The following is a 27070-nucleotide window of genomic DNA, read 5'->3' on the forward strand; positions in this document are numbered from 1 at the left end:
TCAAAAAGCAGGCCAGCATACCAGACCAGGGGACACGAAGAGGAGTTTAGGCGTCAGGCCGAATAACGCGACCATGGCTTCACTCCTCGGACCCGTGGCGCTAGTGGGACACATTGTGGCTAATGCTTCAGCCAGACTGGCAAGCTCGCACTCGTCAATGCCATCTTTCACGTTGAATGGTTACGGTAGGCACGTGAAGGGTGAAGAAGAATCAAAACTGTGCGCCAGTTAAGCATGTTATCTTCTGAAATGATCTCCTTTACATGTGTAAAGGACATGGACGGGAACCTTTTGCAAAGCGTGGAACGACTGCAGTGTCGAGGTTCAGTGTTTTTATTTAGTCGATTATGAATTTCAATTTTTTTGCGCAAGTAATGTCCGCCTCTTCGAGTAGGCCAACTCATGGACTAGCATTGTGCTATATCTGCCACAGACAATTAAAAAAAAAAATTTGAAAGTGTTCGCTGAAACACCTGGTATGTTATACATGTGTGAAAACTATTCAAACTCCGCACATAAAAGTCAGATTTCTTCCCAACATCCACTCCTCAGATTTACGAGGAGGGGATCTTCATCCTCATTTGTTTAGATTTATATATGCGCACAGCACACACGTATACACACAGCCAGTATACACACAGCCAGCCACAAAAATTTACGGACCATGGGATCTCGGCAAAAGTTCAATTTCCGAGCAGCCTGTAACAGTAGTCACTAAAACCGCGAATATCATAATGCTGTTCACATGTACTGGCACAGCCTCTAAATGCAAATACTAGGCTGCGCTGTGAGGCTGCGCAGATATTCAGCATTTTCTCAGATCTCACGTTCCGCAAAATTTTGTGGTTGGCTGCACTGGTATATATATTCTGCCTAATCTACAAAGGGCGCCACGGGACAGTCGTATCCTGCAACCTCGTCGCTTCGTTTCCGACGAGGCAAATGACGCCTATGACGGTATGTCAAGTACAAACACCATGCAAGCGATCTTGCGATGTGATGTGAACAAGCGATGTGATGGATATGGCTGTCGCGTTCGCTCGTCGCCTACAAGTACTGTACCCCATGCGAGCTGCGATTTTGAGTGAAGTCTCCCGGTGTTGCCGGTATGAGGGCAGCAATATACGCGTCGAAACTAGCGTGACGCGTGCTTTATTAATTTAAGTTGATGTATTTTACTCTAAAAAGCAGCATAAGATATTTCTGAGGGTCTCGCAGTAGGCTCTTATCGTTGCACGTATAAAAATTCACTCGTTTGTTCCTTCCGTGCGACAATCGGTAGTATTTGAGTGATGTACATCCAGTTCCGGCTTCGCGCTATTGGCTAGTCGCTCATGGCACTTCCGGGCGACGAGTGACGAATTCTAGATTTCTAGAACCGAGCGATCGAGCGACAAGACCGAGCGATCTGTTCAAGAGACGGCCAGTTTTGTCGCTCGAAGCCGTCGCTCGTCGCCGTCGCGCACAAAATCGCTTGCATGGTGTTTGCACTTGACATACCGTCATAGGCGTCATTTGCCTCGTCGGAAACGAAGCGACGAGGTAAGCCTCACCGTAAGCGTTATTATAGCGTTACCACTTCTTGTCGGGTGTGCTTAGCGCAATGACATCGCTGCGGTCGCACATAACGAAACGAGCTGCTTAGATGGCGCCTAAACGCGAGGGGAGACTGGCTTTCGCCTCATGGCCCCCGCGAACGCGGCTATGACTTGCGGCGTCATTCGCAGTGTCTGGATGGGCCCGATGACATGAGGCTTCACATTTGTAAACGCTCTTGTATGCCCTAAAATGCGACAAACGAAAATAAGCGGAACAAAGAGGCTTTTTTTTTTTTTAATACACAACCACACTTGTAGTACATTTCAATTATAAGCCGCAGGTAATTCCCCCAATGCCTTCCTTGGCATCATTGTCTGTTGGTTTCATGTCGTTGTGTTTAACGAAATGCGACACTATTTCTTTCAATAGCCAAGTTTGCTGGCTTGAAAAACGTCTTTACTAAATTTCTTTACCTCTTTACGGGCGCTGGTTGCTGTTGTCTTGCCGATTAGACAACTTGAGGCACTGGGTATATTGCAACTGACCATGCGTGTGTGTGAACATTCTTTCCAGTAATGGGTTTCCGCGCCCGAATAGACAACAAGAGGCAATAAGTCGGCCTCGAAAGCAGCCGAGTGGGGAGAAAGAAGGGAACAGGATTGGACATGAGCGTGCACCGAGCAAGGTGCGTTAAACTACGGGGAATCACGTGAAGACAAATTTCTAGTATTTTATGTTATTTTTCATTCCTTGGATTCTTCCCCAAATATTCCAGTTGTTTTCTACAGTTAGCACTAAACGCCTTCATCCAATTCCACCCGAATCTCGGCCCATAGCGGGTAATATGAACCGTCAAAGGAGGGCAAACAAACAGACATTTCAGTAAACACCAAAAGGTTCGCTTACAACCGATTCCGACATATGCCAGTCACGTCGTTCAGGCCGACGCCTTCACCTTTCTCTCATCAAATGTTTTTTTTTTTCCCTCTCTCATATTTGTGGAACTCAGCGATCCTTTAGGCTAAATTAACGGATGCTTCCGCCCTGGACTTCCACTGGTCGGTAAGTGCACGACACATGCTAAACCGACAAGCGAATTCATCCAAGCTTAGGCGAATGAACGAGCTGTGGTATGTAGTGAGAGTCCTGCGGCATCGACGTCTGGCTATGCGAAGGAGATGTAAGCGCTTTGCGAGTAAATTCGCACGTCGATACAGAGAACAAATCATCAGCACAAAAACTGAGAAGAGAATGTTGGAGCGTCAGAGAAAAGTTCTTGGTTGGAAACAAGAAAGTAAGCCTATATTTGGAGTATATACGAGGACTAAGGTGGTGAATAAAGGATAAAAGTTCTTTGAAATTTGTGACGCAAGCACTTCACTCCTCCAAGCTGTGGCTGGATCGATACGTAAATAATAAATACTACAGGTGACAGTTGAAGATGCTCACTGTTGGTGTACATGCAAGACAGTAAAAAATTTTCGTCTAACGAATGGCCCGACTGCCAGACACAGTTCTGCGGATAAACAGTGGTTTTAGAATGTCGAGGACTAATATTCAGGAAATGTGCAGATAAACAGTGGTTTTAGAATGTCGAGGACTAATATTCAGGAAATGTGCAGATAAACAGTTTCGCTGTAATAGAGGCCCGAGATTTTCGAGAGCGCTCAGACCCGAGTTGAAGTCGGGCAACGCGCCTCAAATAAAATGTAGAATCTGGTGCTTGTCACGAAAGCAGAAGATTATACTCATACACAGTATAAAATTTTGGTGCACAGCGCAAAACACTGTGAACGAGGTGCGTAATACACAGCAGTATACCATGCTACTGCACACTTGCTGCTTAAAATCCATACTTATCGAGAATTGGGCGAGCTCGTCTCTCCCACGACTGCAAGGGAAATATGCAGCGGTGCGGTAGATCCTGCAAGCATTCGAGGCAGCATACTTGGTTCGGTGGCTTCAGCGAGTCCGTACGATGCAGAACTGCTTTGTTGCATGCCGCGCTGCGGCGGAACGTTGCGTGGTTCCCCTCTTCGCCGTGACGGAATTTCACTCCAGCGGCAACAGAGTGGTACCATGGCTGACGTCACATTTCGCCGTACATTCCAGCCTCCCTGCGAGGACTTCGGGGAGTCTTCGCGAACCTTATTTTTTGAAATGTGCGAATGCCAAGACTCCATTATGAAAATTGGAATGAGCGGTTCCGTATATTGAGCACCCTTGATTCGTCTGTGTCATTTCATCGAATGGGTAGTATTTCGTTTCCCAGTGGGTGCCCAACTAATTAGCTACGAAAGAGGAGCCCGCGTCCGGCGCGCAAGTTTACACATAGCCAGCGCGAGAAACGCACGTTCAGCTCAGCGCGGACAGAGCGCCACTCATGCTGTGATCTATCGCTAGCTGCACCTACAGTGTGTGTTAGAACCCCAAGATATTTAAGCGGTTGCGGAGGCATAAAAGGACGCCTTCACGTCGAAGAACTACGGCGTTTTTCGCAAGACACTCGCGAAGCGCGTCGTTAACCGCACACAAGATGTCACTACTTGGGCGCGGCTGTCCTCTGATATCTAGTGCTTCGTTCTCTCCCTTTTCTCTCTTCACCGCTAATGAAACGTAACGGCCTCACGCCGGGCGTCTCAACCGTGGCCTCGGAGCAGCGCCCCATTCATCTCGGCATCTTCGCTCATTCTACTCGGAGAACCCGTAGGTCGCAATATTCGCGAGAAGTTCCCCGCACACAGGTAAAAAATAAGCAGGACAGGCAGCAGCTGGGATTACAGGGTGAACGGCGCAGCGCGCGATACCAGAGAGCGGGCAACACCGCTGCGACGCGGCCGCCCGAAAGCCCCGCCCCGCTAGCCGAGCGTGACGTCATTCGTGACGTAGCCTTCGCCGTGACCGCGTGGCGAAAGCGCGTACGCACCGTCCTCCTCCCCTTCGTCGGAAGCACCGCCGGCCTGAATGGGCGCGCGCGCTGCGCGAGGGTACAGTAGGGGGTGGGCAGCCGCCACGCTGTCGTGGGCCCACCGCAACACCAGCTGTGAAGTAACCCGTTACTCGGCGCCATTTACACGCCCCAATCGACGCCGCGAGGCTCCAGCGGGCGCGTGGGCTCAAGACCGCGGTGTGTAGTACAACCTACCGAGAGTGACCGACTGGCATTTATTGCCCCCTGCGCGTACAACTGTTACGCGCGCGCCTTTGCGTGCGTACGAGTGTGAGCATGGCGCCCCGACGCCGGTTGACATTCGTTCCCCTTCCTCCTCCACCAACCGGTCAAAACAAAAAGTGAGATGACACACGATAACAGAAAGCCTGTCACGCACGCCCTGACCGATGTCGCAACGTGTCTTAGCGTACGGAACGACATAAAAACTGAAGCTGCTACCAGCTGCGGAATTTGCACACATGAACTGGCTCGTTAAGCACAAAGAGAAACGACAGATGCATTTAGGAAGCTCAAGGTACTGTGATTGCGGAACAAACGCGCAGACCTTCCGTTGCCTTTACACACCGCCAACTTTTTCATTTGGTGGTGGTCGTGGGGGGGGGGGGGGGGGAGCAAACGGCTTGTGTGTATGCAGAGAATGGGGTTGTAGCCGCAAACGTTGAGCAGGGAGGCTTTTAAGGATGACTTGCAGGCAAATATAGTTAACCATCCCAGTACTTTCACTCCCCTTCCCTTTTCTTCCGTGCAGAGTAGCAGACTAGAGCACGCTAGCTCAGGTCAACCTCTATGCCTTTCCTATCAATAAAATATATGTATTTATATAAAACAAAAATAGTTGTGGAATTCGAATTAGGTGTGTAGCTGCCTTGTGCATGTTTCCAGTACTCGCGACATATTACTCCTGGAGAACTAGTATAAAAGCTTGTCTTAAATACACGCACAGTAAGATATCCTCTCTACTAGATGCTTACTTCGTTATAGATATCAGTGATCTTCCCAGAGGCCATATGCCTCTCTTGACAGTAACCTTGATCTATGCTTACGGTCCACCAAGTTTTTCATTTAAGTTTCCTTAAGTCTTCATATAAACATTCGATGCCATACAAACACTCAAATAATGTATACAAAAATTAGAATAACTTCAGCATACAACTTCTCTTTTGTACTTGCACAATTTATTTATGCAACCAATTGTAAGACGACGTAGTATACCACAAGTGTGTGTAAAGAAATGCAGTTTTTAAGCAGGTAATTGCCCTTTTTGTTTATGGCACAGGCTACAAGAAGCCACACTAGGAAGTAATTATGAATATGGAACTAATGTAGAGTACTCCATTAGTTCTGCATTTCTAACACACAATTTCATTGTTGGCATGAACAGAGCCGAATCGTTAGTGATACAATGTTTATCACATGATTCTGCAGTTAAGTTTGTTGGTAAGGCCACTGTTTTTGCATATTGACAGTGACTAAGTAGGTGCGATAGCAGAAAAATGCTATTTTTGGCTCCAATTTTCGTAAGTGCTGAAGTGGAGCCTTCACTCTTTCTTGTTCAGGTCCCGAAGCACACCGTCTCCAAATTGAGTTTGGCAATCTGATCACTTTTGGCAGCGTTCGTCGACAGACAAGAACCGGGCTGAAGCTAATCAAGACCTTCTACCGGCCTTGCAAAACATGTGAGTAATAAAAATCCCCAAAGAAACCAACATGTACAAGGGCATGAATTATAAAAACAATTGTAATCTCATAACATTTCATATAAGCTCACTTGCTGCTTTGATTATGATGTGGTTTTACCATTTAACAATAGAGAGCTGTTTTCCAACAGTTGATAAAGATATACATTCCATCAAAATGTGTAAATTGTATAAAAGGCCATGCCCACTGTAAAGGCACAAGTGAATAAATGGTTTCTTGAGAAAGAGAGCGGTGCACTTGAGCAACCGGCACCTGCAGGGTGCAGGGTTGTGCACCGCGTCTGAGTGTTGCATAACAAGGAGTATGCATCAGGAAGCTCATTTGCATTGCAGTGGACGAAGAGCTGAGCGACCAGTCTGTCTGTGTGGCAGTGAGTCTCCCATTGCTGCTGCTGATGCTGCTGCCTCCCCTGATGATGGCCTAGGTCGGAGGGTTGCGCCGAGCCCGAGACTGCTTGCGTGCCAGCAGGAGGAAGACCATCGCCAGCACCAGGAGGAGAGTGAAGAGCACCACGAGCAAAACAAAAAGGTTGAGGCCAATGCTGGGTGTTGATGGCTTGGCAGCGGGGATGGCATTTGTAGCATTGATCATGAAACCCAGCGACCAGCCTAATTCATAGCCATTGGCCGTCTTTTCAAATGACAGGTTGGGCCAAGTCTTGTCAGAGAATCCGTACTTATCCAGCAGTAGATCACGGATATACATAGATTGCAGGCAGTAGCGAGAGAGGAATCGCTCGGGGATGCCAGTCTTCACAGCCTCACGCCATGGAGCAGAGCAGATCCAGTCTGAGGCATTAACAAAGGTACTAAGGGGCTTGCCTGTAGAGTTGAGGGCCTTGAGAGTGTAGTAGTATGCAGAAACACCCTGGAAAAAAGAAAGATGCACAATCCTTGAATCACCACACTTTCTGGAGGTGAAACGGGTATAAACTTACAACAAACTTCATGTCATATGGCACGGGAACTGCAGGCTTCTCCATGCAGCTAGTGTAGTTTTTTTTGCACTCGCTGGGGTCCAACAGCTGTTTAATGGTCTCTTGACATCCAGCACTCGTGCCATTCCCAATAAATGTGAAAACCTAAAGGAAAAACACGACGAGAGTTGTTTATTATGCCACTCACAATAAAGAACATTTTGCCATGATGTTGTCTCCATTGTTCTTTGAGAAACTGCAAAGCACTTACTGCATTGGGATTCTGCTGTAGCCAGAGCTCACTCGCAGAGGTCTTCGTGCAATAGTTGTCAAACACCTCCTCTGCTGTAGCATTGAAGCTGAAGCCAGAGTTGTGACATGGGCTCCTCACAGTTGTCGCATAGTCCTGAAATAGGAGCCACAATGCAAGCATAAGGAAAACCAAGGCAGCTTGGAGCTCACCTGCTGAGTCACTATCTGGGCCAGGTACCTTCTATGCAGCTCGTTCACTCCATAGCAGAGGTATGACACTGAGAAGACATTATAGCGCTCGCCATATAGCTGCAGGCTGCTGACATCGTCACCTGATATATCAGACTCAACAGCATAAGATATTTGCGTAGATGCTCCTCCAAGGTCCAAGGCACCGAGGGTCATAGGAGATCCCTGCAAATCGCCAGGTGCTCAGTGGCATGCTGGTGGGAAGTAGGCAGCTACCTCACCGATTTCGGGGGGATCACTTCGAATAAGTAGTTGGTGGAGAGCCAGGCAAAGAGGCCCTCATCGTGGCCACTCAGGATGGTTGCCCGCTGCAGGCCTAGTGGCTTCAGTGCACACTCCACAGCCATGAGGATGGCATCGGCCTCCATCGGGTTGGTGAGGCTGCATAAACAATAGAGTTCAGCAGGGCATGCAAGGTGCGAAGGGGTCACTGGAGCTTACTTGAGCACCCGCATGCCCGCGGTGGCGCCGAGGAAGACAGGTGCTTCAAGCTCTCCGCGCACCTCGTTCACGGCGCGCTCTAGTGCCGGGCCCGTTTGGCGCGGCCCAAGACTGCTGATACCGCCATCGATTTCACGGAAGTCCACCTGGACAACGCGGCCGGTGCCCAGGTACTTGGCGCCTTCCCAGTAGTAGAGCGTGGCCTGGCTGTGACTCGAGCCGGCGTCCACCACGACGCCGTGCACGAAGGGCACACGGCCTCCCGTCAGCCCGTAAGCCATGGACACGAGTAGCAGGCCGAGGAGTCCGAGCACGGCGCAGATGACGCCCAGCAGTCCCCAGTTGGCGAGGAACAGGTGCGGCGAGCGCTGATAGCGCACGTACAGCGTGTCACCCGGCTGCACGCGCATCGCATGCAGCGACGCCCCCCCGCGCAGGGGCTCGTTGGAGCGCGTGTAGAGTGCCAGCCGCGGGTCGTAGTCTTGGCCCATGTCGTGGCAGAAGGCACCCAGCAGACTGTCGGCCGTGGCACCCGCATGCGTGCGCACTGTCACAGGGCTGCGGTCGGGTGCCGCGGCGCTCTTCAGCTTCACCTCCATGCTGGACGTTTAGCGGCGGCCCTGCAAAAGCACCATTTCGTTTATCGGCCACGGGCCGGCGCCCGCGGCGCGCCTCCGGCGCGCGCGCTCTCGGACCACAGCCACGCGCGCTGACGCGTAATGACGTAGCAACGCGTAAGCGCCTGTTTGCCGATCAATGGAGACCTACTATTTCGGGGACGCCGGCGGCGCAGCATCGCAAGCCGCGGCTCCGAGCCACGTGTCCAAGAAACGGCAGGTGCGCAGCGCGCGCCCGCATAATTCCCGCAGCCTGGCCTCCGTCGCCATGGCGACGCGCCGTAAATGAAAGCTGCTCGAGCGGCCCGACGTCAGCGTGACGTCGCGCTCGGAAAAGTTCGGCTACTCTCGTTGACCAAATATGGGCAGCGCTCCGGCGGGAGACACGGCTGCGGCCAGCATGCGATTTGCGCTGGCCCCCGGTGGCTACCCGCGGTCCTTAGTTCGACCTGGGGCCGTTAAATCGGCGGCTGCGGCCTGAAAGTGCCGCCTGGCAGCGTCAGCGCGGAGCCCGAGCGGCTAGCGGCTGCGCGGCAGACCCTTTAAACATCATAAGGTGGCGCAGTGAATGAAGCCGACGTCACCGCGACGTCAGGCGGTCGGCGCGCCGCGATTGGCCGCGGGGGGTTCCGGCTCGCCAAATAAGGCAGCGGGGCTCCCCGGGGCCCATTCATACGGCGGCGACGGCCCGCGAGTGCGTACGTCGCAGACACACGGATGGGGACTCCCTAGCCGTCATGACGATGGACGGCCTGGACACGCTGTCTCGCGACTGCCTCCAGTTCAACCTGAGTTTTGAATCGTTCAAGACGACCGGCGCCAGCGGCCTTGCGCCACCTGAGGGCTCCGACGACCCGCTGAACACGCCCGTGTCTACGACCGCCGAGCTGATCACCTTCTTCGCCACCGATGCGGTCATCCCCGACCCAGTGCCCATCTCAGGTGAGCCGGCCCACCGCTGGCCCGAGAGACCCGCGAGCCCACTGCGCGATGCGGAGCAGCCCAAGGACCCGTACGGCCGGCTCGCCTACCGCGGCACGTTCACCACTGCTTGGCCCGGCCCCGACGCGGCGCCGTTCTTCGAGCAGCCCGAGCCCTTCCCTCCGCTCGACTCGTTCAAAGCCGCCCCGTACACGGCCGAGCCCGAGCCGGCCAAGTACCCCTGGTTCGCCTATGAGCACGCACCCCCGGCGGCAGCCTCCTCTTCATCGTCGGCGGCGGCGCCCAAGCCCGAGGAGCCGACAGCGACACTGGCCGAGTACAACCAGGCTACTAGCAAGGGCCACGAAATCCTGAGCCAAGCTTACCAGAACAGCCCGGTGCCGCTCAAGCTGGTACCAGTCAAGCCCCGAAAGTACCCAAACCGGCCGAGCAAAACGCCCGTGCACGAGAGGCCGTACGCGTGCCCCATCGAGGGCTGCGACCGGCGGTTCTCGCGCTCCGACGAGCTGACGCGCCACATCCGCATCCACACGGGACAGAAACCGTTCCGCTGCAACATCTGCCTGCGTTCCTTCTCGCGATCCGACCACCTCAACACGCACATTCGGACTCACACGGGCGAAAAGCCCTTCACCTGCGACGCGTGCGGCCGAAAGTTCGCGCGCTCCGACGAGCGAAAGCGACACGGGAAAGTGCATCTCAAGCATCGGCTCAAGAAGGAGGACCACCCGTGAGCGCCGCGAGCCACCCTTGTACATAGTGCTCTGTACATACCCCGACCCCATCTCTCATCTCCCCGAATAAAACGGTGCGCATCGACTCTCGGTCTTCCCTTGCTGGGGCGCGAACTTCGGCGCGCCGCACCACCTGGTGACCGCGCCGAGGTGAAACGCCCAGCGCGCTGTTCGCGCGACCGCCACCTGTTCGCCACCTGGTCGCGCGCAGACCCGTGGCTCAGACCTGCGGCGCCCAGAGAGGCTGGCGATTATGCCCGGTCGCGAAACGGTCCGGAAACGTTCGTAGCCGCACGAACACCGGCGCGGACCGCGGCGCGAACGCCAGAAATCGGCGAACAGGTGGCTGCTAGGCACAGCGCGCGCGCGCGCGCAACAGGTGATCGAAGCGGCGGCGGGATGGAATGGGAGGGTGGGGGGTGCTGCGCCTAGCGCCCTGCAGCTCCTTGCGCTGCGCTATGCGCGAATGTTCGCATAATGACGCGCGTTCGCAGCTGCGAATTTATCGCCACGCTTACGCCCAGTTCCAAGTGCACCTGTTGCTTCTCCGCGCGCTTGACACAGATCACGTCTCGACAAGCTTGGCGCTTTGTTTGCGGAAATATGAATATCCTAGGCACTCGCAATCGCATCACCAGCGGCCTATGTACCGGTGGTGCTGCGAATGCGACGCTCCCTTGCGAAAAGTTGCCGCGCTAATCTCGTATCCTAGACTCAAGAACGGTTCCAGCCAGTTTAATAAAAATGGTTCGTTTCAATTTTGTGTTGTCCTGGAGCACACGAAATGGAGGTAACGCAGTGGTTAGTTCCAATGCCTTCTATGCTCCTATGTATTCGGCATCGAGCTCATATGGCGCTTGGAGCGCTAACCAGGTTGACGAATTTGACACCCGGTTCATTAAGAATACCCCATTAATTGAGTCGTAAGAAAGAACGGTCCACGCGCTTATTCGACGAAGAATGTCAATAATTTCACGCTTTTCGATGTAACTCGCTATGTCCGCCAGCAAATCATGCAGCGAACTTTCATCTGGCGCGTTTCGTTGTACCAGTTGGGTAACATTACGGAGCCATGACTCACACGGCGAGCGCTCGCCAGATGTTGGTTTACGCAAGTATCCCGCAGCAGGCGACCGCGATTAGCAGGTGCCGTGGCCGAAATATCGCTTCTACTACCATAAAGTTACACTTATTTGCTCTAATTCTGAGGTGACCCCGGGAGACGCGAAAATTAAGCGAGTGACAGGAGCAGATTGCGAAGGAGGTGACGTGCCCCCTTCTCGCGTGCTGCTTCTCGCGCGCGAGCTGCTGGGGGCGCGCCTCGCTTAAAAGGTGAAACAATACGCGCCAGGGTGAGCAGTCTGCGAAGCACCAGCTTGCCGCAACTGACGACAAGGTGAGTTGGCGCTGAACAGAGACGGCGGTTCGTTCTCCCACGACGAGCTTGCCGGGAATCGGCTGCGACAGCACGGCGCTGGACAAGGCACTCTGCTGCTGCCAACATCCAGGCCGCTTTAGGTAACGGAATCCACATTTCAATTAGGGTACTGATCCAGAGAACTAACGATGAACTACTCACGGTCAGGAGTTCATCTACACTCCACTACGGACTCTTCATAACATTCTCCATAAAATTATCTTCAGCGTTGATACCTAATTTTTATTTTCTCACTAACACTACACTAGGCGACTGAAACAACGCAACAGCAAAAAATAAATGAAAAGTAACTAAATAAATATAAAAATAATTACAAGAGGGTGGGGCATTGAAAATGCATTAAACTAAAAAAAAAAAAAAAAAAAAAGCTGCGACGCAACTCGACACACAGACAAAGAACTTTGCGTAAAACAATTCGTTCCCGCGACACTCCGATTAGCTACGGCTGCGGCTGCTTCTGAGTAGGAATGTTCAATTTTTTTTTTTATATACATGCGTTTTCCAGGACATTTTCATTTTTCAAGAAAAGTGAAGTTTTATATCGCGCAATTGCAGTGATTTTTCGCTGTCCACAACAGGCCAAGCAAGAGGATCAATGTAAAGAGTGGCAATTGCTCAGTATTATTCGTCCAGAAGGCGAGATTTGAAAGTGTGCTGCCTTGTGCCAAGCGCAGCACCTGGCGAGCTGCTCCAGCGCTAGGCGTTTATTACGCGGTGACTGGCCAGGATGTATTTCTTTTGACGAGAACGTTCGGTAGCAAATACTTTTCTGCTCCATTCTTATCAGCGAGCAAACACAGGCACACAAAGATACATTTGCCTACCGCGCGATACACAATAGCGGATGGTTGAGAAACGCATAAATACCTTCGTCCTGTGTTGCGTTTCCCTAGCAGCACATTCAAACAGTGATGATGTATCACTGGCTATACCACACAATAGTTCTATGGAATTCCACTCCGCACTCATTCTTCACGCTAACTGCTCACCTTGACCTAACGGTCCGAGAAATGGTAGCTTATAAAAAATAGCTATTAGTAATATATGGCTGACCTGCAGCGTACCGGGATATCTAAAACTGTCTGCAGAGTACAATCAACGTCTCTATATGGCTTTCATAGATTACGAAAAATACATTTGATTCAGTAGAAATACCAGCAGTCATAGAGGCATTACGTAATCAAGCAGTACAGACCGCTTACGTAAATATCTTGGAAAACATCTACAGAGATTCCACACCTACCTTAATTATGCACAAGAAAAGTAGGAAGATACCTATAAAGAAGGAGGTCAGACAAGGAGACACAATCTTTTCAATGGTATTCACTGCGTGCTTGGAAAAAGTATTCAAGCTACTAAACTGGGATGACTTAGGAGTAAGGATCGACGGCGAATATCTCAGTAACCTTCGGTTTGCCAATGACATTGTTCTATTCAGAAACAATGCAGACGAGTTACAACAAATGATTAATGACCTTAACAGAGAGAGTGTAAGAGTGGGGTTGGAAGATTAATATGCAGAAGAACATGAAAACATGAATACCTGGGCAAAGGAACAAGAGTTCTGGATCGCCAGCCAGCCTCTAAAGTCTGTGACTGAGTACGTTTAGCTAGGTTAATTACTCACAGGGGACCCTGATCATGAGAAGAAAATTTACAGGAGAATAAAAATGGGTTGGATCGCATAAGGCAGGCATTGTCAGCTCCTTACTGGAAGATTACCATTATCGTTAAAAAGCAATATGTACAATCAGTGCATGTTACCGGTACTGACATATTTGGCAGAGACTTGGAGACTGACAAAGAAGCTTGAGAACAAGTTAAGAGCAACGCAAAGAGCGATGGAACGAATAATGCTAGGCATATCGTTAAGAGAGAGGAAGAGAGCGGTGTGGATCAGGGAGCAAACGGGGATAGCCAATATTTTAATTGCCATTAAGAGAAAACAATGGAGCTGGCCAGGCCACGTAATGGGTTGGATAGATAACCGGTGGACCATTAGAGTTACAGAATGGGTGTCAAGAGAGGGGGAAGCGCAGTCAAGGACGGCAGAAAACTAGGTGGGGTGATGAAATTAGGAAACGCAGGCTCAAGTTGGGATCGGTTGGCGCAGGACAAGGGTAACTGGAGATCGCAGGGAGAGGCCTTCGTCCTGCACTGGACATAAGATAGGCTGATGATGATGAAAACAGTGACATCCAGAAGTTCCTACATACTTTACTGCACCCATTTGCTTTCTATCTCTCCCTTTTTTTATGACCCCTCCCCCTACCTCTCGATACGATAACTCGTCTTTCTTTTTTCGTTTTTTCTTCTTTTTTTTTAATGACAAAAATGGATCTCCATGCAGTCTGCCAATGCTGAAACAACAGTTTGACCGTTGGCAAATCAGTTCTACGGAAGCCCGCAAGGTGGAGGAAAGTACATGAAAGGAAAAATTGGCATCCACCCGAACTGTTCAAATGGCAGAACATCGACCGAGTTATGGCACATTCGACTAGTCGTTCTACAGCGGTCTGGCTGTGCCACTATAAGAGAGGGTGTAGAAGCGATAAAATATGGTTTTAATAATGTAACTGCCGCCCGCTTATGCTTGCACTAAAGCTTATAAGTTAAATTGTAGTTTATGTCTCACACGGGTGTCACACAGCACACTTTCTATCGCGATCGAGCACGATCTGGATCAAATTTGTCGGTCGCGATAGGCTACAGTACGCAATCTGCGGGAAGGAGCCAATCGCGATCGAGAATTTCGAACCGGATCGGGCTTGACCGCGATCGAAAATGGCCGTGTGACACCGGTAGATTTGTAGAGGTGCTGAAGCGCTCCGGGATAAGTGGAATGTGCATTAGATTCAACTAAGAAACCTCGTCGTCTGCTGAGACGACTTCACGTCGTAGTGCAATAGACTTCAAATCGAGAGACACACGGCTCTGCGTTGAAATAATGTCGGAAAGGCTATGCTAAGTGTATACGTTTTTGTTTTCAGTATGAACAAAAAGAAAAAAGGCCAACCAGCGACTAAACAGACTAAATGTTCGTCGTTATTTAGTTCAGAGCGCTAGCGAGCACCAAAATTAGCCTACCTACGTCAATATTTGTTCAGTTCATAATAAAGAGAACAAGAAAGCTTCGCTTTAACTGCCCTTACAGTACCGCCCATAAATGTCATTAAAGAGCCGAGCAAATACTCTCAGCCAGCACGTATACAGAAATGCAAGGACAGTACTTACTACGTGCAGCCACGTATCCTCACTGACGACTGCTTCAAAACACGTACATGTAGAGCTGCCGCAAGGGGCCAAAGCGAAGGCACGATAAATCTCTCAAGCGCACAGAATCTGAGACCGGCCAACGCCGCGCCTCCTCCAAGTAATCAGAGGCTTTGCACGCACGGTTACACTAGAACTTGTATTCGGTATCCAGTCTGAACCCGCACAAGATATTACAGCATAGGCGCTAATAATAGTGTGCAGTCAAAGCCCCGTAGCCTACAATTTCGAGGATTAAGGGAAAACTGAATAATTTGTTTTAGGAGAAAGTAAAGACCGAATAGCTTTAAGATAGCAGTCTGATTCAAGACATTTTCGGCGCTGAAAACGACCAATACAACAACGCACTTAGCTAGGCGTTGTTGTATTCAAACAGTTTGCATTTACGCGATATAAACACGCGTTTCTTTCTCAGTGACATGTCATTCCAGTAACTCTGACTTCCACTGTTCTGTAGCTAATATCAAGAACACGCCCACCACGCGCATTCTTGCACCTCACTTCGCCGCCCTGCATTTGGCAACCGATTCGATTAAAATCGGGGGTTAGAACAGTTTTTTTTCTTTTTCACATTACATCACGGCGACGCTTAATTACACATACGCGCTTGACGCGAAATCATTGATAAACTAGATATTTTAACGATTCTTAAACAATCTACAACAAGACCTAGCTTATCGTTAGTTAGTCAACACGACTTGATGCTAAATATATCGAATTTGGATGCTCTCGGCAGCGGTTACAAAAACAATAACAGCATCAATCAAGAAACGCAAAACAGGCGTCAACTTTGCCAAATTCACGCTTTAATCTAGGTGCAGAACGCTGGTAAGATTAGTTTAAAAGTCCACAAAACCTGTGCGGGCCACAAGACATGACCAGCTCTACAACAGTCGGTACGTACCAGTGTGCCTGCTGTGTAGCAAAGTCTCCTGGCGACTACCCGCACCGAAACCTCCTGGAAGTCTTGCATTCGAGTTGTTTACGCAACAGCAAAAATGCGAACATCACATACAACTGATCTCTGACCTCTCCTGAAGGCCAGTCGAGATTAATAGCAATCACGATGCGAGTGCAACAAGACGATGAGTGGGATAAGAGATACCTTACCATTAATTTGTGCAATTCTGCTTGTTGCAGATGGAGAGACGGCACCGGCACTGTTTACAGATAGTGCAGCGACTCGATGCGCTGTGTAGCATGTGCATAGGCCCCAAAAATGTTAGCACTTGTAGAAACACAAAATTAAAACATGAAACATCTTACAAGGTCAACAAGGAAAAAAATGCACATAAGGTGCCAAGATTCTCTTGCAGTTGGCCAGCTGCGCGAAATTTGCGCGCTTGCAATCCAATACCGTCCAAAAAGTCGCACGCCGTTTGCATGTATATTTAGCTTCAAATTAAAAAGTGCAAAACGACATTTTATCGAGTAAGAAAACTAACTATCTTTATCTAAAATTTATACTATCAGTGTCGTGGGAGCATCATATTTTATTTTTCATTACTCTTGTTTGCGCTACTGGAAGTTGTGCAAAGGCAGGCCGCTGCAATCGACATCGACAAGTCAGCTGAGAGGCTGTAAACCTGAAAATTTAGCTGTGACTGTCGCATTCAACCGTGCCTGTAGTTCTATGTCCTGATGTCTGCAATGTTCTTGCAAGTGTAGCTTTCAAACTTTTAAAAGAATGACACCACTGTGTATATAGCGCAGTTACCGTCTTAAGCACTGGCATAGTCGTAGCAGGCACTGCGTTCAGCAGCACTGCTCTACTGAGTCACGATGGAGTCGTGCTTGGCTGTTGAGCGTGAAGTTGACAAAGTTCTTAGTAAATTTGGCACTCTAAGTGAACACACGAAAGCCACACTGAGCGAGTTGGTAGCTTACGTTCAAGAAATGTACCGAGAGCTCGGCGAAGGTAAGTCCCGTCTAGCTCTCGCTTTGAAACGATGGTAGCCGTCTTTGTTTTGGTTTTGCGCAGTACCTGCAGACGCTGACGTGACGACTTCGCATGGCATAGCCCTCACACAATGCGCTCAAAAAATCAAAGACTTGAGCAGTTCTCTGGCGACCGAGCACCGAGATCTGCACGGAACGGTGTCCAAAGTTGGCAAGGCCATAGACAAGGTGAGCCAGCTTAGATTTAGCGCGGCGTTACATAACTTCGAACGCTGTTTTCAGAACTTCGTCCCTGACTTCTGGGCCACAAGCAGCGAGGAGGTGTTTGATGGAAGTGACAAGAAGGCGGCGCTCAACCAGGTGATCGCGGAGCACCTGTTGCGCCAGGGCATGCTGGACATTGCTGAAGAGCTGTCGCGCGAGGCGCGTCTCGAGTCTGCCCAGAAGGAGCCGTTTGCGGAGCTCAACAACGTGCTAGACGCGCTGAAGCGGCGTGACCTGGGGCCCGCGCTGGCCTGGGTGGCACAGCACGAACTCCAGGGCACAGCGCTGCACTTCCAGCTGCATCGGCTTCACCTGGTGGGGCTGCTGCAACGTGGAGCGGCGGCCGAGGCGATCGCGTACGCCCGCGCCCACCTTGCGCCGTTGGCACGGCAGCATGAGCGCGATTTGCAAGTGCTGATGGGTAGCTTGGCTTTTCTCCGGGTGCCCGGCGGCCTGGCGCGATCGCCGTACGCCTTTTTGCTTGAGCCGGCGCTGTGGAGCGATACGTGCGAGGCGTTCACGCGCGACGCCTGCGCGCTTCTTGGCCTGTCGGTACGCAGCCCACTGGCCGTATGTGTCGAGGCGGGCAGCTTGGCCCTGCCCGCACTGCTCAACATCAAGCAGGTTATGATGCAGCGCCAAGTGGCCGGCGTCTGGAGCACGCGCGACGAACTCCCCATCGAGATCCGGCTAGGCTGTCAGTTCCACTCGGTGTTCGCCTGCCCCATACTGCGCCAACAGAGCAGCGACGCCAACCCGCCCATGAGGCTTGTCTGTGGCCACGTTATCTCGCGCGACGCCCTCCACAAGCTGGCTAGTGGCAGCAAGCTCAAGTGTCCCTACTGCCCTGTGGAACAGAACCCTACTGATGCTCGGCTTATCCACTTCTGAGCCTATCTGTGTAAAATAAACTATCAAATCTACATACTCCCCTAGATAGTGTTTAATGTATGGCTTATTGATAAATAATTGTCTCCATATATAGTTCCTGGCCCACTGTCTGGTGGCATTGCAAAACTGAACTGTGTATTTGATCTTCATAAAGCTCTGTGATGCCATGATCAATTTCATTTACCATACTTGAGAGTCTGCAGGTGTGAGAGCCACAGTAGGTGTAAAAATATCTATTTCGTAAAATTATGTAAAAATTTGTGTTTTTGTGCTCGCATTCCTTCTGGTCATTTTCATACTTTCATAACGAACTAATTTTGAAAATTTGGCAAGGCTATTTAGTGTTTTTTTTTGTGTGTGTGTTTGTCTTAACCGCTTACTTTCTATGGAAAAGGTTGCCATGCATTGAGCTGCATTGTCGATAAAAGGTCGCATATAGTGCTTTATTGGAAATGGCATCTGCTGTTTATGCTGTGGGCATATCTGGCTTTTCGTTTTATCGGTTATCTATTATACTTTGTGGTGCTACTGCTTTAAGAATGACGTGCTTGTACGTGCTGTGAATCCGATTCCCAACAAGGTCTTGCGAGTCTCCATAGTCTCCTGCAGCCTCACTGTGCCTTGCCAGTTTTTATAACACTGTACCACAACAGACTGTACCAGTAGTTGTAGTCAAGAGTTTGACAGAATAGAAAATCAATGTTAGGAAAGAAGCGGGTCATTCGCCATAGTCAAATCAAAATGACATTTTGAGATTCGTACCAATCCCTTGTTCACAAGAGCTGCGTAGGTGGCTTCCCATAGTGAACAAGGGATCAGTAAAGATCTGGAAATGCCATTTTGTTCCGACTGTGGCAAGTGACCTGCTTCTTTCCTTTGCCGCTAGTTAAGAATGGAACTTGCAGATAATGCAGTGGTGGTTTTGTCCACTAGGCTACAAGCTTATTATTGCCATTCTGCATTTAGCAAACAATTTCAATTTGCTGCTTGCAAGTGCTTGGGAGTGTTTCAAGGAAAAAGCACCATCCTAAGCCGCTGGCACAATTCAGATTAGCACTGAAAGAAACAAGCCATGTAGAGGAGTAAACACAGTGATGACCATATGTTGCCACTGAAACATATCGTGTGTGGAGAACCTGCAAGCAAGGTATGCTGTAGCATGCAACACAAGCACATCAGCAAAAATTGTGCAGAGCCTTAACCTCTACGATAAGGTGGCTGCACACTGCATATGGGTAGACAACTGCTCAGCATGTACACGAGAGAACTATGAACAGGGTGGTTGTAACAGATACCATTATTTGAAATATAGGTGTGCATTAACACATAATTTCAGTGGTGGGATTGTTTGTTTTGCTCTATTAGCTCTACCTTTATATTGAGCTACTGTGTTAACGCACTTTATTGCAGATGTGGCCCCTCTCTTTTCATTTTATGACAAAACCTTTGTCTCCCCTCTTGACTTTTAAAGTCAGCTACTTCGACCATACTAAACTATAAATTTTTTGCTTGGCACTTCACAATTTCATCTTGGCATCCTTATTTCATCCTCATGATAAACAGGAGTAATGTCAATATACAACAAATGGCTGAAAGGAGACAAGGTAAGAAAACAAAGGGGAAGGACTGATGATTTCACCAGTGCACTTTGACACAGCAGTGATGGAGTTTTTCAAGAACTTTTTTTGCAAGCATCGCATGCCGATTTCAACGAATACAGTGTGAAGTGAAAAAAAAAGGGGGGGCAGGGGAAGATGCACACTTCACCTATGCTTTACCTCTATGGTAAAAGCTGGTGTCTCTCTGCTGATGCCAGATGGCTAAGCTCAGTGGGCACTGCTTCATTGTGTCCACATGTTCCGAGGACCAGGAAAGCCATACAAAACATGCTGAAACTCTGCTAAAGTATATCCTCTCGAGACCTGAAGGCAGTTGTAGGGTATAATGTCTTAAGCCTACTTTATTGCACACTGCTTGTCACGAACATAAAACGTTTTTTTTTTAGTTGATTACCTCGGTTCCTAAAACATGGAATGTTGCTAAAAGCAGCATATGTATGTACATGGACAAAGCAACAGTCTCCTCATGTTTAGTATGGTAAAACTCCCTTTGCCTGAATGCAGAGATCACAATTACGGTTGCCAGGTCAGGGTTGCAAGCCCAGTTCCTCGTCAAGCCAGGAGATCAAGGGTTGCCATGTTGATGCTGCCTCCTGGATTTTCATATCTCGCGGTATTTCGGAACGGCCTTCACAGATGTTTCTCGTTGCCTGAACAGCAACATGCTCTAGATCAAACTAGTGCCAATTTTCTTGAATGCTGATAGCATGAATAAGACTGAACCACATCTATACACTTCTGCAGGCATCTAACTTCATATTTGAGATGAAGATTTTATGTAATAGTTTCCGAGTTTACTATAAGAAGGTTTGAAAGCTCTGAGCAATATAATGTACAAGGGGTCTTGGGAGGACATAACTATAACCAAAAAACAATGGAAGGCCAAGTTCCGTGACCACTATGCTCATGTTCATTCCCGGTACACCACAACAAGCATGCTCAACTATATTTTCAATGGTGCCTTAAAATAGGTATAGCATCACCTTCATTGTTGATAACCATCGCTGCTCACCTTGGGCTGCAAGTCACAACAGCATGCTGGAATCGCATCGCCAACTGCTTTGCTCCATACTTTCCAGAATTGTAGTGAGAATGGCCTATTATGCCAGCAGCCACTGCATCTGCTACAAAAGGCATATGATGTGCAGAAAAACCATTTATTTAGAAAGCATGGCATATCTCGGCCCCCTGAGGCTTGTTGGGATGTGCCATCGTTGCATCTGTTTTTGTGGCGGTGGGGTGGGACGGGAGGGGAGTGAAGGGGCCTTAAACAGGCGGTGTTGCACTGATAGGCTACCACGCATCTTCAAGGCGGTACACGGAGTAGAGTGGGCTGCCCTGCAGCGCACCACAGTTCTCATCGCCCCGCCGGTGAACACGCAGGTCGAGGCACTGGGGTGGCGTGGGTGCCTCACGTCGCATGCTCAGGTCCAGCACCTGGCAGTCTGAGGGTGCCTCTTCCAACCGCCAGCATGGTGGTCGATCCTCGCCACGCAGGTGCAGCTCAAATGGCAGCAGCAGTCTGCATGGAATGCACACTATTTCTGAGCCAAGCTATTAAGGATATTCACAGTAAACGAGTACTGACATAACATTTTCGACTTGTCATGTCTTTTTGTGTGTCAAATGAAGGTCTCAACTTTAATAGAAATACTGACAAGTGTCGGAGTGTCCTAAATAATCTACTATAATGCAAGTTTCTGTGAACTGGTTTCGGTACTCGGGAAAGTGATGCGTCATGACATGATATATTGGCTCACTTTGTTCTTGCAATCACTGCAGCAGCCACAAGAAATAGAAGCAGCGCTATAGTGTATCTTTAATGCCATCATACCTAGTCTTATTGTTGCATGACATCAGTAAATTTTGCTCTGTGCAGTGACATCATGATAATGTCGGTGATGACACATCCGTCATTTCAAGACCAACTTTAGTATGGAAATATAAGTACTTTTTCCAAACCTTCATACCTGTTGGCATCCTTTTCACACCTTCTGAAATGTTTGTCAGTACCCCTTTAACAATTTTATGCCTTGTTCAAGCACCTAATTGTCATAAAAAGTTTAAGTTTGGAAGCTGTTGCTCAAATTTTATATACTGATGGTTTATTTATATGTTAATGGTCTAAAAACAAAGCCTTTTTAGCACTTTATGCTGATTGAACTCTGCAAGTACCTATGTACTACCACAGCAGTCGGTGTATGATTGCTTTTGCTGTGCAGCAGTTAAAGGAGAGGTAAAAGTTAGGACACAAAAAAAAAAAATTATTCTTTGCAGCCCAAAAACTGCTATACAGAATTAACCTGAAGATGGCACTTGCATTTCTGCAAAGCTACATATAATACCTATGACAATAATATTGTAGCATGCCCTTATGCACAATCCAGGACATAGGTTTTCAGATTGCAGTTGCCTCAATAAGGTTACTGGTAACTTTTCTTGGTCTTGTTTCATCATCAAAGATTACATACAGTGAATAATACTTACTGCAACATGTTACGTGATGGTATATGTTCATTAGTTTGTTGTAACGTTCTATTTTCTAGTGTACACCTTGTGACCCACTGCCTGTAAGTGCCTGAAGAAGGCTTACAGTATTGCCAAATTAAGTAAACAGTAAATGTTGCTGCAGTGTAAGTGCACAGCCTCCAAGACACTCGAAGAACAATTCGCACCTATCAACGTAGAGCTGTGTGGCTAGGCTGCGACACTATTTTTGTTTCATTGCACTAGCAATTATACTTCACTCCGTCAGCATAGTCGTGCGTTCCCTATTGGCAGAGCATGAGTGGTATGCGCATGCAGGGTTAGAGCATCTCCAGAGTCACCGAGCGCATCTGACTGCAAAAACGATGAAGTAAAATAGACACATCGTCAATGCTACGCTCAAACACATCAGTGGTGGAGCCAGGACAGTGTTCTGGCTTCCAGTGCTGGCATGAGGGTAGCACACACTAGTGCTACTGCGTATATGCGCTGGTTCTGAGTGGAACAGGCAGTAAACGTCAAAGTAAGGTTAAGATTTTGATGGGCACTGAATAATGTTTATGGTATCCTGTTAGTCTCATATCGTGCACCACTGAGGTGCTATACCTGCAACACCACTGATGGCGCTCTTCATTATGCCAGCATTGTGAGATGCCTGGTACCTGCCAGGGCACTGTTCCTTTTGCCCAACAGGAGTTGTCTTGCGTGCTGCACCATGCCAACATGTCGAACCCACGCATAGTGAACACCTTCCGAAGAGTTGAAGCACAACACTAAACCTTGCAGTCACTGTTAGTGCTTCGCTGTTTGGGCGAGATTGCCTATTTTTCATGGCACCTGTGCCCTTCAAACTTCTGCCTCTGACATTACATTTACATTCTTCACTAAGGCCTAAATATCTCTGCAATCAAAGTTACCAAATAAACAGCTCAGAAAAGGAGAACTCTCCTAGAAGTCCTGTACACAAAGCAGTGAATAAGAACACACGTATATTTACCAAGGTTCTCCGTGATTCCACACAAAAAATAGTTTTCATTGTGAGCTAGACTGAAGCATGCATTTGCTTTGTCATTAACCCCACAACACCCAACATATCATTTTTATAGGAAAAGTTTGATACCTTAATATGATGATTTAAGCATGGAAAACTTAACATAAAATCCATGATAGCATTTATGACGTGATGGAGCAAAGTTTCAGTTGTGGATAGCTCAGCAATCTATTAACTAATGAATGAATTACTAAGCTAATTAATTTTAATTCAAATAACATTTCACTGTTGTAGGAAAGCACTTTCCATGGCCAGAAATAAAGGTGATCAAGTTCTAATTTTCTTTAAGTTGAATGCTATTTGGGCATTTTGCAGTTACGCACACATCTTGTTTCCAAACCATATGAAAACATCTGCTTGCTTGGTCTTTGTAATTAATCACAAGTAGCTATAATAATAAAAGAGTATGCAAACTTCTTTTAAATTTATGATTTTTTTTTGCTCATTAAATAATTTTGATGATCAATATCCAACCTTACAATATGCCATCCTAACACAGTCCTTTAAATGAAATACAAAATAAAGACATCATGCTTTCTACATAAGCGTGGAGGGCATGATAATCCTAAAGCAAGAGCAAGTTTGTAAAATAGACGCATGAAAGCGCTGCCACGGCATGGTCTGGGACATAATCACTTGCAAAAACAGAGCTGAAGAGAGTTGTTGCTATTGGTAATGGGGAGGTTCACTGAACAGTTACTTGGGCTTCCGAGTTGGATCATGTTCCACATCACATTTGGAACTACCCATCCAATGCAGTTCCATATTAGGCTGCAACCAACTAAAAGTGCTTCAGGTTGGTCCTTTGTCTGTAAGCGTCAGCTATACAACACAGAAGTCATGGCCCAAATCTCGAAGCAATGTTGTCGCTGAGATGTACTCCACCTAAGACAAGTGCCGCAAAAGACTTGTCTTAAGGTGTTTTACCGCTACTCTATACCACAATTCCCCTGGTGCCAAAGAGCACTGCCCTGCCTACTCCTGACATACACTTGCTTTGCTCATGCTCCATTCATGGATTCTTGTTACAAAATGATCAGACGGCACCTGCCACATTCTGCATGCACATCCTTGCATGCATGCAAGACCATAACTGTGTAGGAGCAGCTCGACCTATCTGCTCATCACCATGGTGCTGCCCAGCAAACAATGTTTTCAGTGTCTGCAGGATGGTCATAGTAGTCTGCACAGTGCATATAGTTATGACGAATGACAAAACGAACCATACTGAATAGGCGCGTGGTGCTTTTTGTTGTCTTTACTGCGAGTGCTGCACAGACAATTACTACACACAGATACCAGCTTGCTCAGCTTTTCATCATTTTGCAGGCTGGATTGGACAGAGCACATATGACAAATATTAAATACTATGCCGGACTTGTGCACCAGCAAAGGAAAGTCGGCCATGAGGGTGGCACACCATCTTGAAAGCTTGACTTGGGCCAGCAGCATTGTCAATTGGAGGGAAGGGGTGGGAGGGAGAAAACTTAAATTTTACTCAGTTTATTCTTCAGTTCCTTTTAAGCACAATGCAATCTTCCTTTGGCAACGAACAAATAACTACATAGTCTTTTCACAAATGTTAACAGTTTGCTGATAGAGTTGTCAGAATCCACAGTGAGCTCGTACAGGATCTTCAAGAAGGCATCAAAACCCATCTTATTTCTTGCTTGTTTCTTACAATGTTACATCATTTTTTGTTTACCAAACCTCCACCCATGGCAAGTCATGGCAAAATAAGCACAGCACGAATGACAGGGCCAGAGAAAGAAAGACAAACGTACTTCTAACGTAAAGACAAATGTGCGTCTTTCTTTCAGTGTCCCCATCTTCTGCGCTGTGCTCGTTTTGCCATGAATATCAACTCACCCAAACCTTCAGATTGATAATCAACTCCTCTTAAGTGTATATTTAGGTAAGGAAGTAAATAAGAAACACAAAATTCTCATACTCTGCAATGACCTCATGCTAAGTGATGTAAAAGTAATTCAAACTCTTGTTTAATTATTTTAGAGAAAACATGTCTTTATCAAAAATATAGGGATGGGATACGGTGCCTTCCACTTGCTTCCAGCATCTGGAGGTAGAGGGGATGCTGCGTTTTATATGTACTCCTCCAGCCCCTCACTCAAAACGAAGTCGACAAGAGTCCAAAGGATTATCTTGCAGCTGTCAGGCAATTTTTTTCAGGTGCATCAATTCAACATGGATATTGGTGGTGGCAGCATTGACAAAAGGTGATCCCTGTGTGACTTCCGGTTTTTGCACTACCATAACAAGTGCTGTGCAGTTGCTGGTGTGTCCCCATGGCATTGCGGACACTGACAACCTTGTCTTTGATTATGCTATAAATCGCACGCAGACCCTCAAATCCTGTCTGACATGGCTGGCGTCAATGCCGTGCCAGATTGCAGACGACATAGTACGGACATTGCATGTCGTCAAAATTCACACAGGAAAGGATACGGGTTTTGTGAAATTGCTCCCTCTAAGCCAACTGCCATTTTGGCACAGATTGTGTGATGTGGGGAAGTGCAGAGCCACCACTGTGTCATCTGCTCCAAAACAGTCAGAAACTGCTTATAGCATGACCTTTGAGATTGGCCTCCGTTATTCTGAAGAAGGTACAATTTCATTTCATCACCACGGTCATTTCACGCCAAATCAAACAGCGTTTTTTTGACCGTCACAGATATGGGTGAAAAAATTTCCATGTTTGCTGAAGTTAAAACCTCATTCTCCCCCTTTATTTTTCTTGCCAAACATTTTCTTGCATTTTGACAAACATTTATTGTTCTTGTCCAACTGAGCTAGAAGGCACCAATCAATATTTTTTTTTTTCTATGGGACAATGTATGATCCAGACATTCAGGTGGCATGTATTTCGAGAGAATAAAGCGGTTTGACTGCCAGCATGGCCATTTTATCAAATATTTGAACATAGAGTGCTTTTAGCAGTGGCAAAAGTGAGTAAAATTGCAAAGCTTGCATTCATTTCTTGCAACACCGGAAAATCTAGAAGGCACAATATAAATATAGAATAGTAGCCCGGTTGGCAGTATAGCCGAAAAATATTTGAAGATTTGAAGGTTTAGCAGATTGCCTGAAAAAGAAACTGTAAATTTCCAACTGCTTGTAAAATGCTTCGTGTTCCAAGGTAAAAAAAGTTTCTTTGATGGTCAGCCTAAAAATATCTGTGATACACCATTACATGGATGTGAAAAGTTACAAAAACGTATTAATTTTTAAATGCGAAAAATAATTTTTTTAGATGTTTACATGTGGATCGTGCAGACAGCATAAATGCAGGAAGCCTTGCCATTTCGCAAGGAAAGAATGTTTATAAAATGATGATGAAAAACTATTCAACGAATTGTGACTGGCTTTTTTTTTTGTCAATACAAAAGCAGGTGACGTCAAGCGCCGCAGCTTCAATTTATATTTTGTTTTCTTTCCATGAATGGGAAAAGTGGATGTCAACCACGTCTGAGCATATCAGCCCAAACCGGGTTCAGCACTGCCATGGCACTAACCAAGCGATTACTTTGCTTTGTGCGGGTATCATCGGTTTTTTTACAACAGCCAGAAGCACGCAGCTTGATCATAATTTCCTCGATGATGGATTACAGCCTGTTCTGAACAATCCTGCATTCAACCACACGAGGGCATCACCGTTCCTCAGCATGATGCTGCTGGCGACACCTTATGGCCCTCGCAGTGTGACATCATCTGAGGCTCCCGGTATACAAGCTATGCACCGAATTGACTTCTGTGAGCACGGCGGACACAGCACTGCCATTGCACTAA

The 27070-nt window shown here is 47.8% G+C and overlaps 5 protein-coding genes across 6 annotated transcripts in view; 3 read left to right on the top strand and 2 right to left on the bottom strand.

The window, feature by feature from the left end:
* Positions 1-6717, top strand: part of LOC126545502 (uncharacterized) — a 61933-nt gene extending 55216 nt beyond the window's left edge. The window contains exons 7-8 of the mRNA XM_050193397.3: positions 6049-6168; positions 6523-6717. Coding sequence (XP_050049354.2) covers positions 6049-6168; positions 6523-6614 — 212 coding nt within the window. The 3' untranslated portion in view covers positions 6615-6717. The remainder of the gene's footprint in view (positions 1-6048; positions 6169-6522) is intronic.
* Positions 6213-16385, bottom strand: NTPase (ectonucleoside triphosphate diphosphohydrolase NTPase). Its single transcript, XM_055061497.2, has 7 exons — positions 16163-16385; positions 8049-8668; positions 7829-7988; positions 7569-7772; positions 7378-7512; positions 7128-7271; positions 6213-7057 (listed from the first exon to the last, which is right to left on the bottom strand). The coding sequence occupies exons 2-7, from the start codon at positions 8645-8647 to the stop codon at positions 6611-6613; spliced, it is 1689 nt and encodes a 562-aa protein (XP_054917472.1). The 5' UTR covers positions 8648-8668; positions 16163-16385; the 3' UTR covers positions 6213-6610.
* LOC126545525 (uncharacterized) lies at positions 8842-10426 on the top strand. The gene has a single exon (XM_050193436.3). The coding sequence runs from the start codon at positions 9403-9405 to the stop codon at positions 10339-10341; it is 939 nt and encodes a 312-aa protein (XP_050049393.1). The 5' UTR covers positions 8842-9402; the 3' UTR covers positions 10342-10426.
* A 208-nt stretch (positions 16386-16593) lies between the features above and the next one.
* Sou (required for meiotic nuclear division 5 protein souji) lies at positions 16594-18705 on the top strand. The gene is made up of 3 exons (XM_050193431.3): positions 16594-16970; positions 17034-17179; positions 17234-18705. The coding sequence occupies exons 1-3, from the start codon at positions 16835-16837 to the stop codon at positions 18104-18106; spliced, it is 1155 nt and encodes a 384-aa protein (XP_050049388.1). The 5' UTR covers positions 16594-16834; the 3' UTR covers positions 18107-18705.
* A 2158-nt stretch (positions 18706-20863) lies between these two features.
* Positions 20864-27070, bottom strand: part of LOC126545511 (AT-rich interactive domain-containing protein 5B-like) — a 99187-nt gene continuing 92980 nt past the window's right edge. The window contains exon 6 of one of the 2 annotated variants that reach the window (XM_050193412.3): positions 20864-21247. In XM_050193412.3, coding sequence (XP_050049369.1) covers positions 21019-21247 — 229 coding nt within the window. In that variant the 3' untranslated portion in view covers positions 20864-21018. The remainder of the gene's footprint in view (positions 21248-27070) is intronic. The other variant, XM_055061498.2, reaches the window with a different exon arrangement.

The sequence above is a fragment of the Dermacentor andersoni genome, chromosome 1 (genome assembly GCF_023375885.2).
Source record: "Dermacentor andersoni chromosome 1, qqDerAnde1_hic_scaffold, whole genome shotgun sequence".
Taxonomy (NCBI): domain Eukaryota; kingdom Metazoa; phylum Arthropoda; class Arachnida; order Ixodida; family Ixodidae; genus Dermacentor; species Dermacentor andersoni.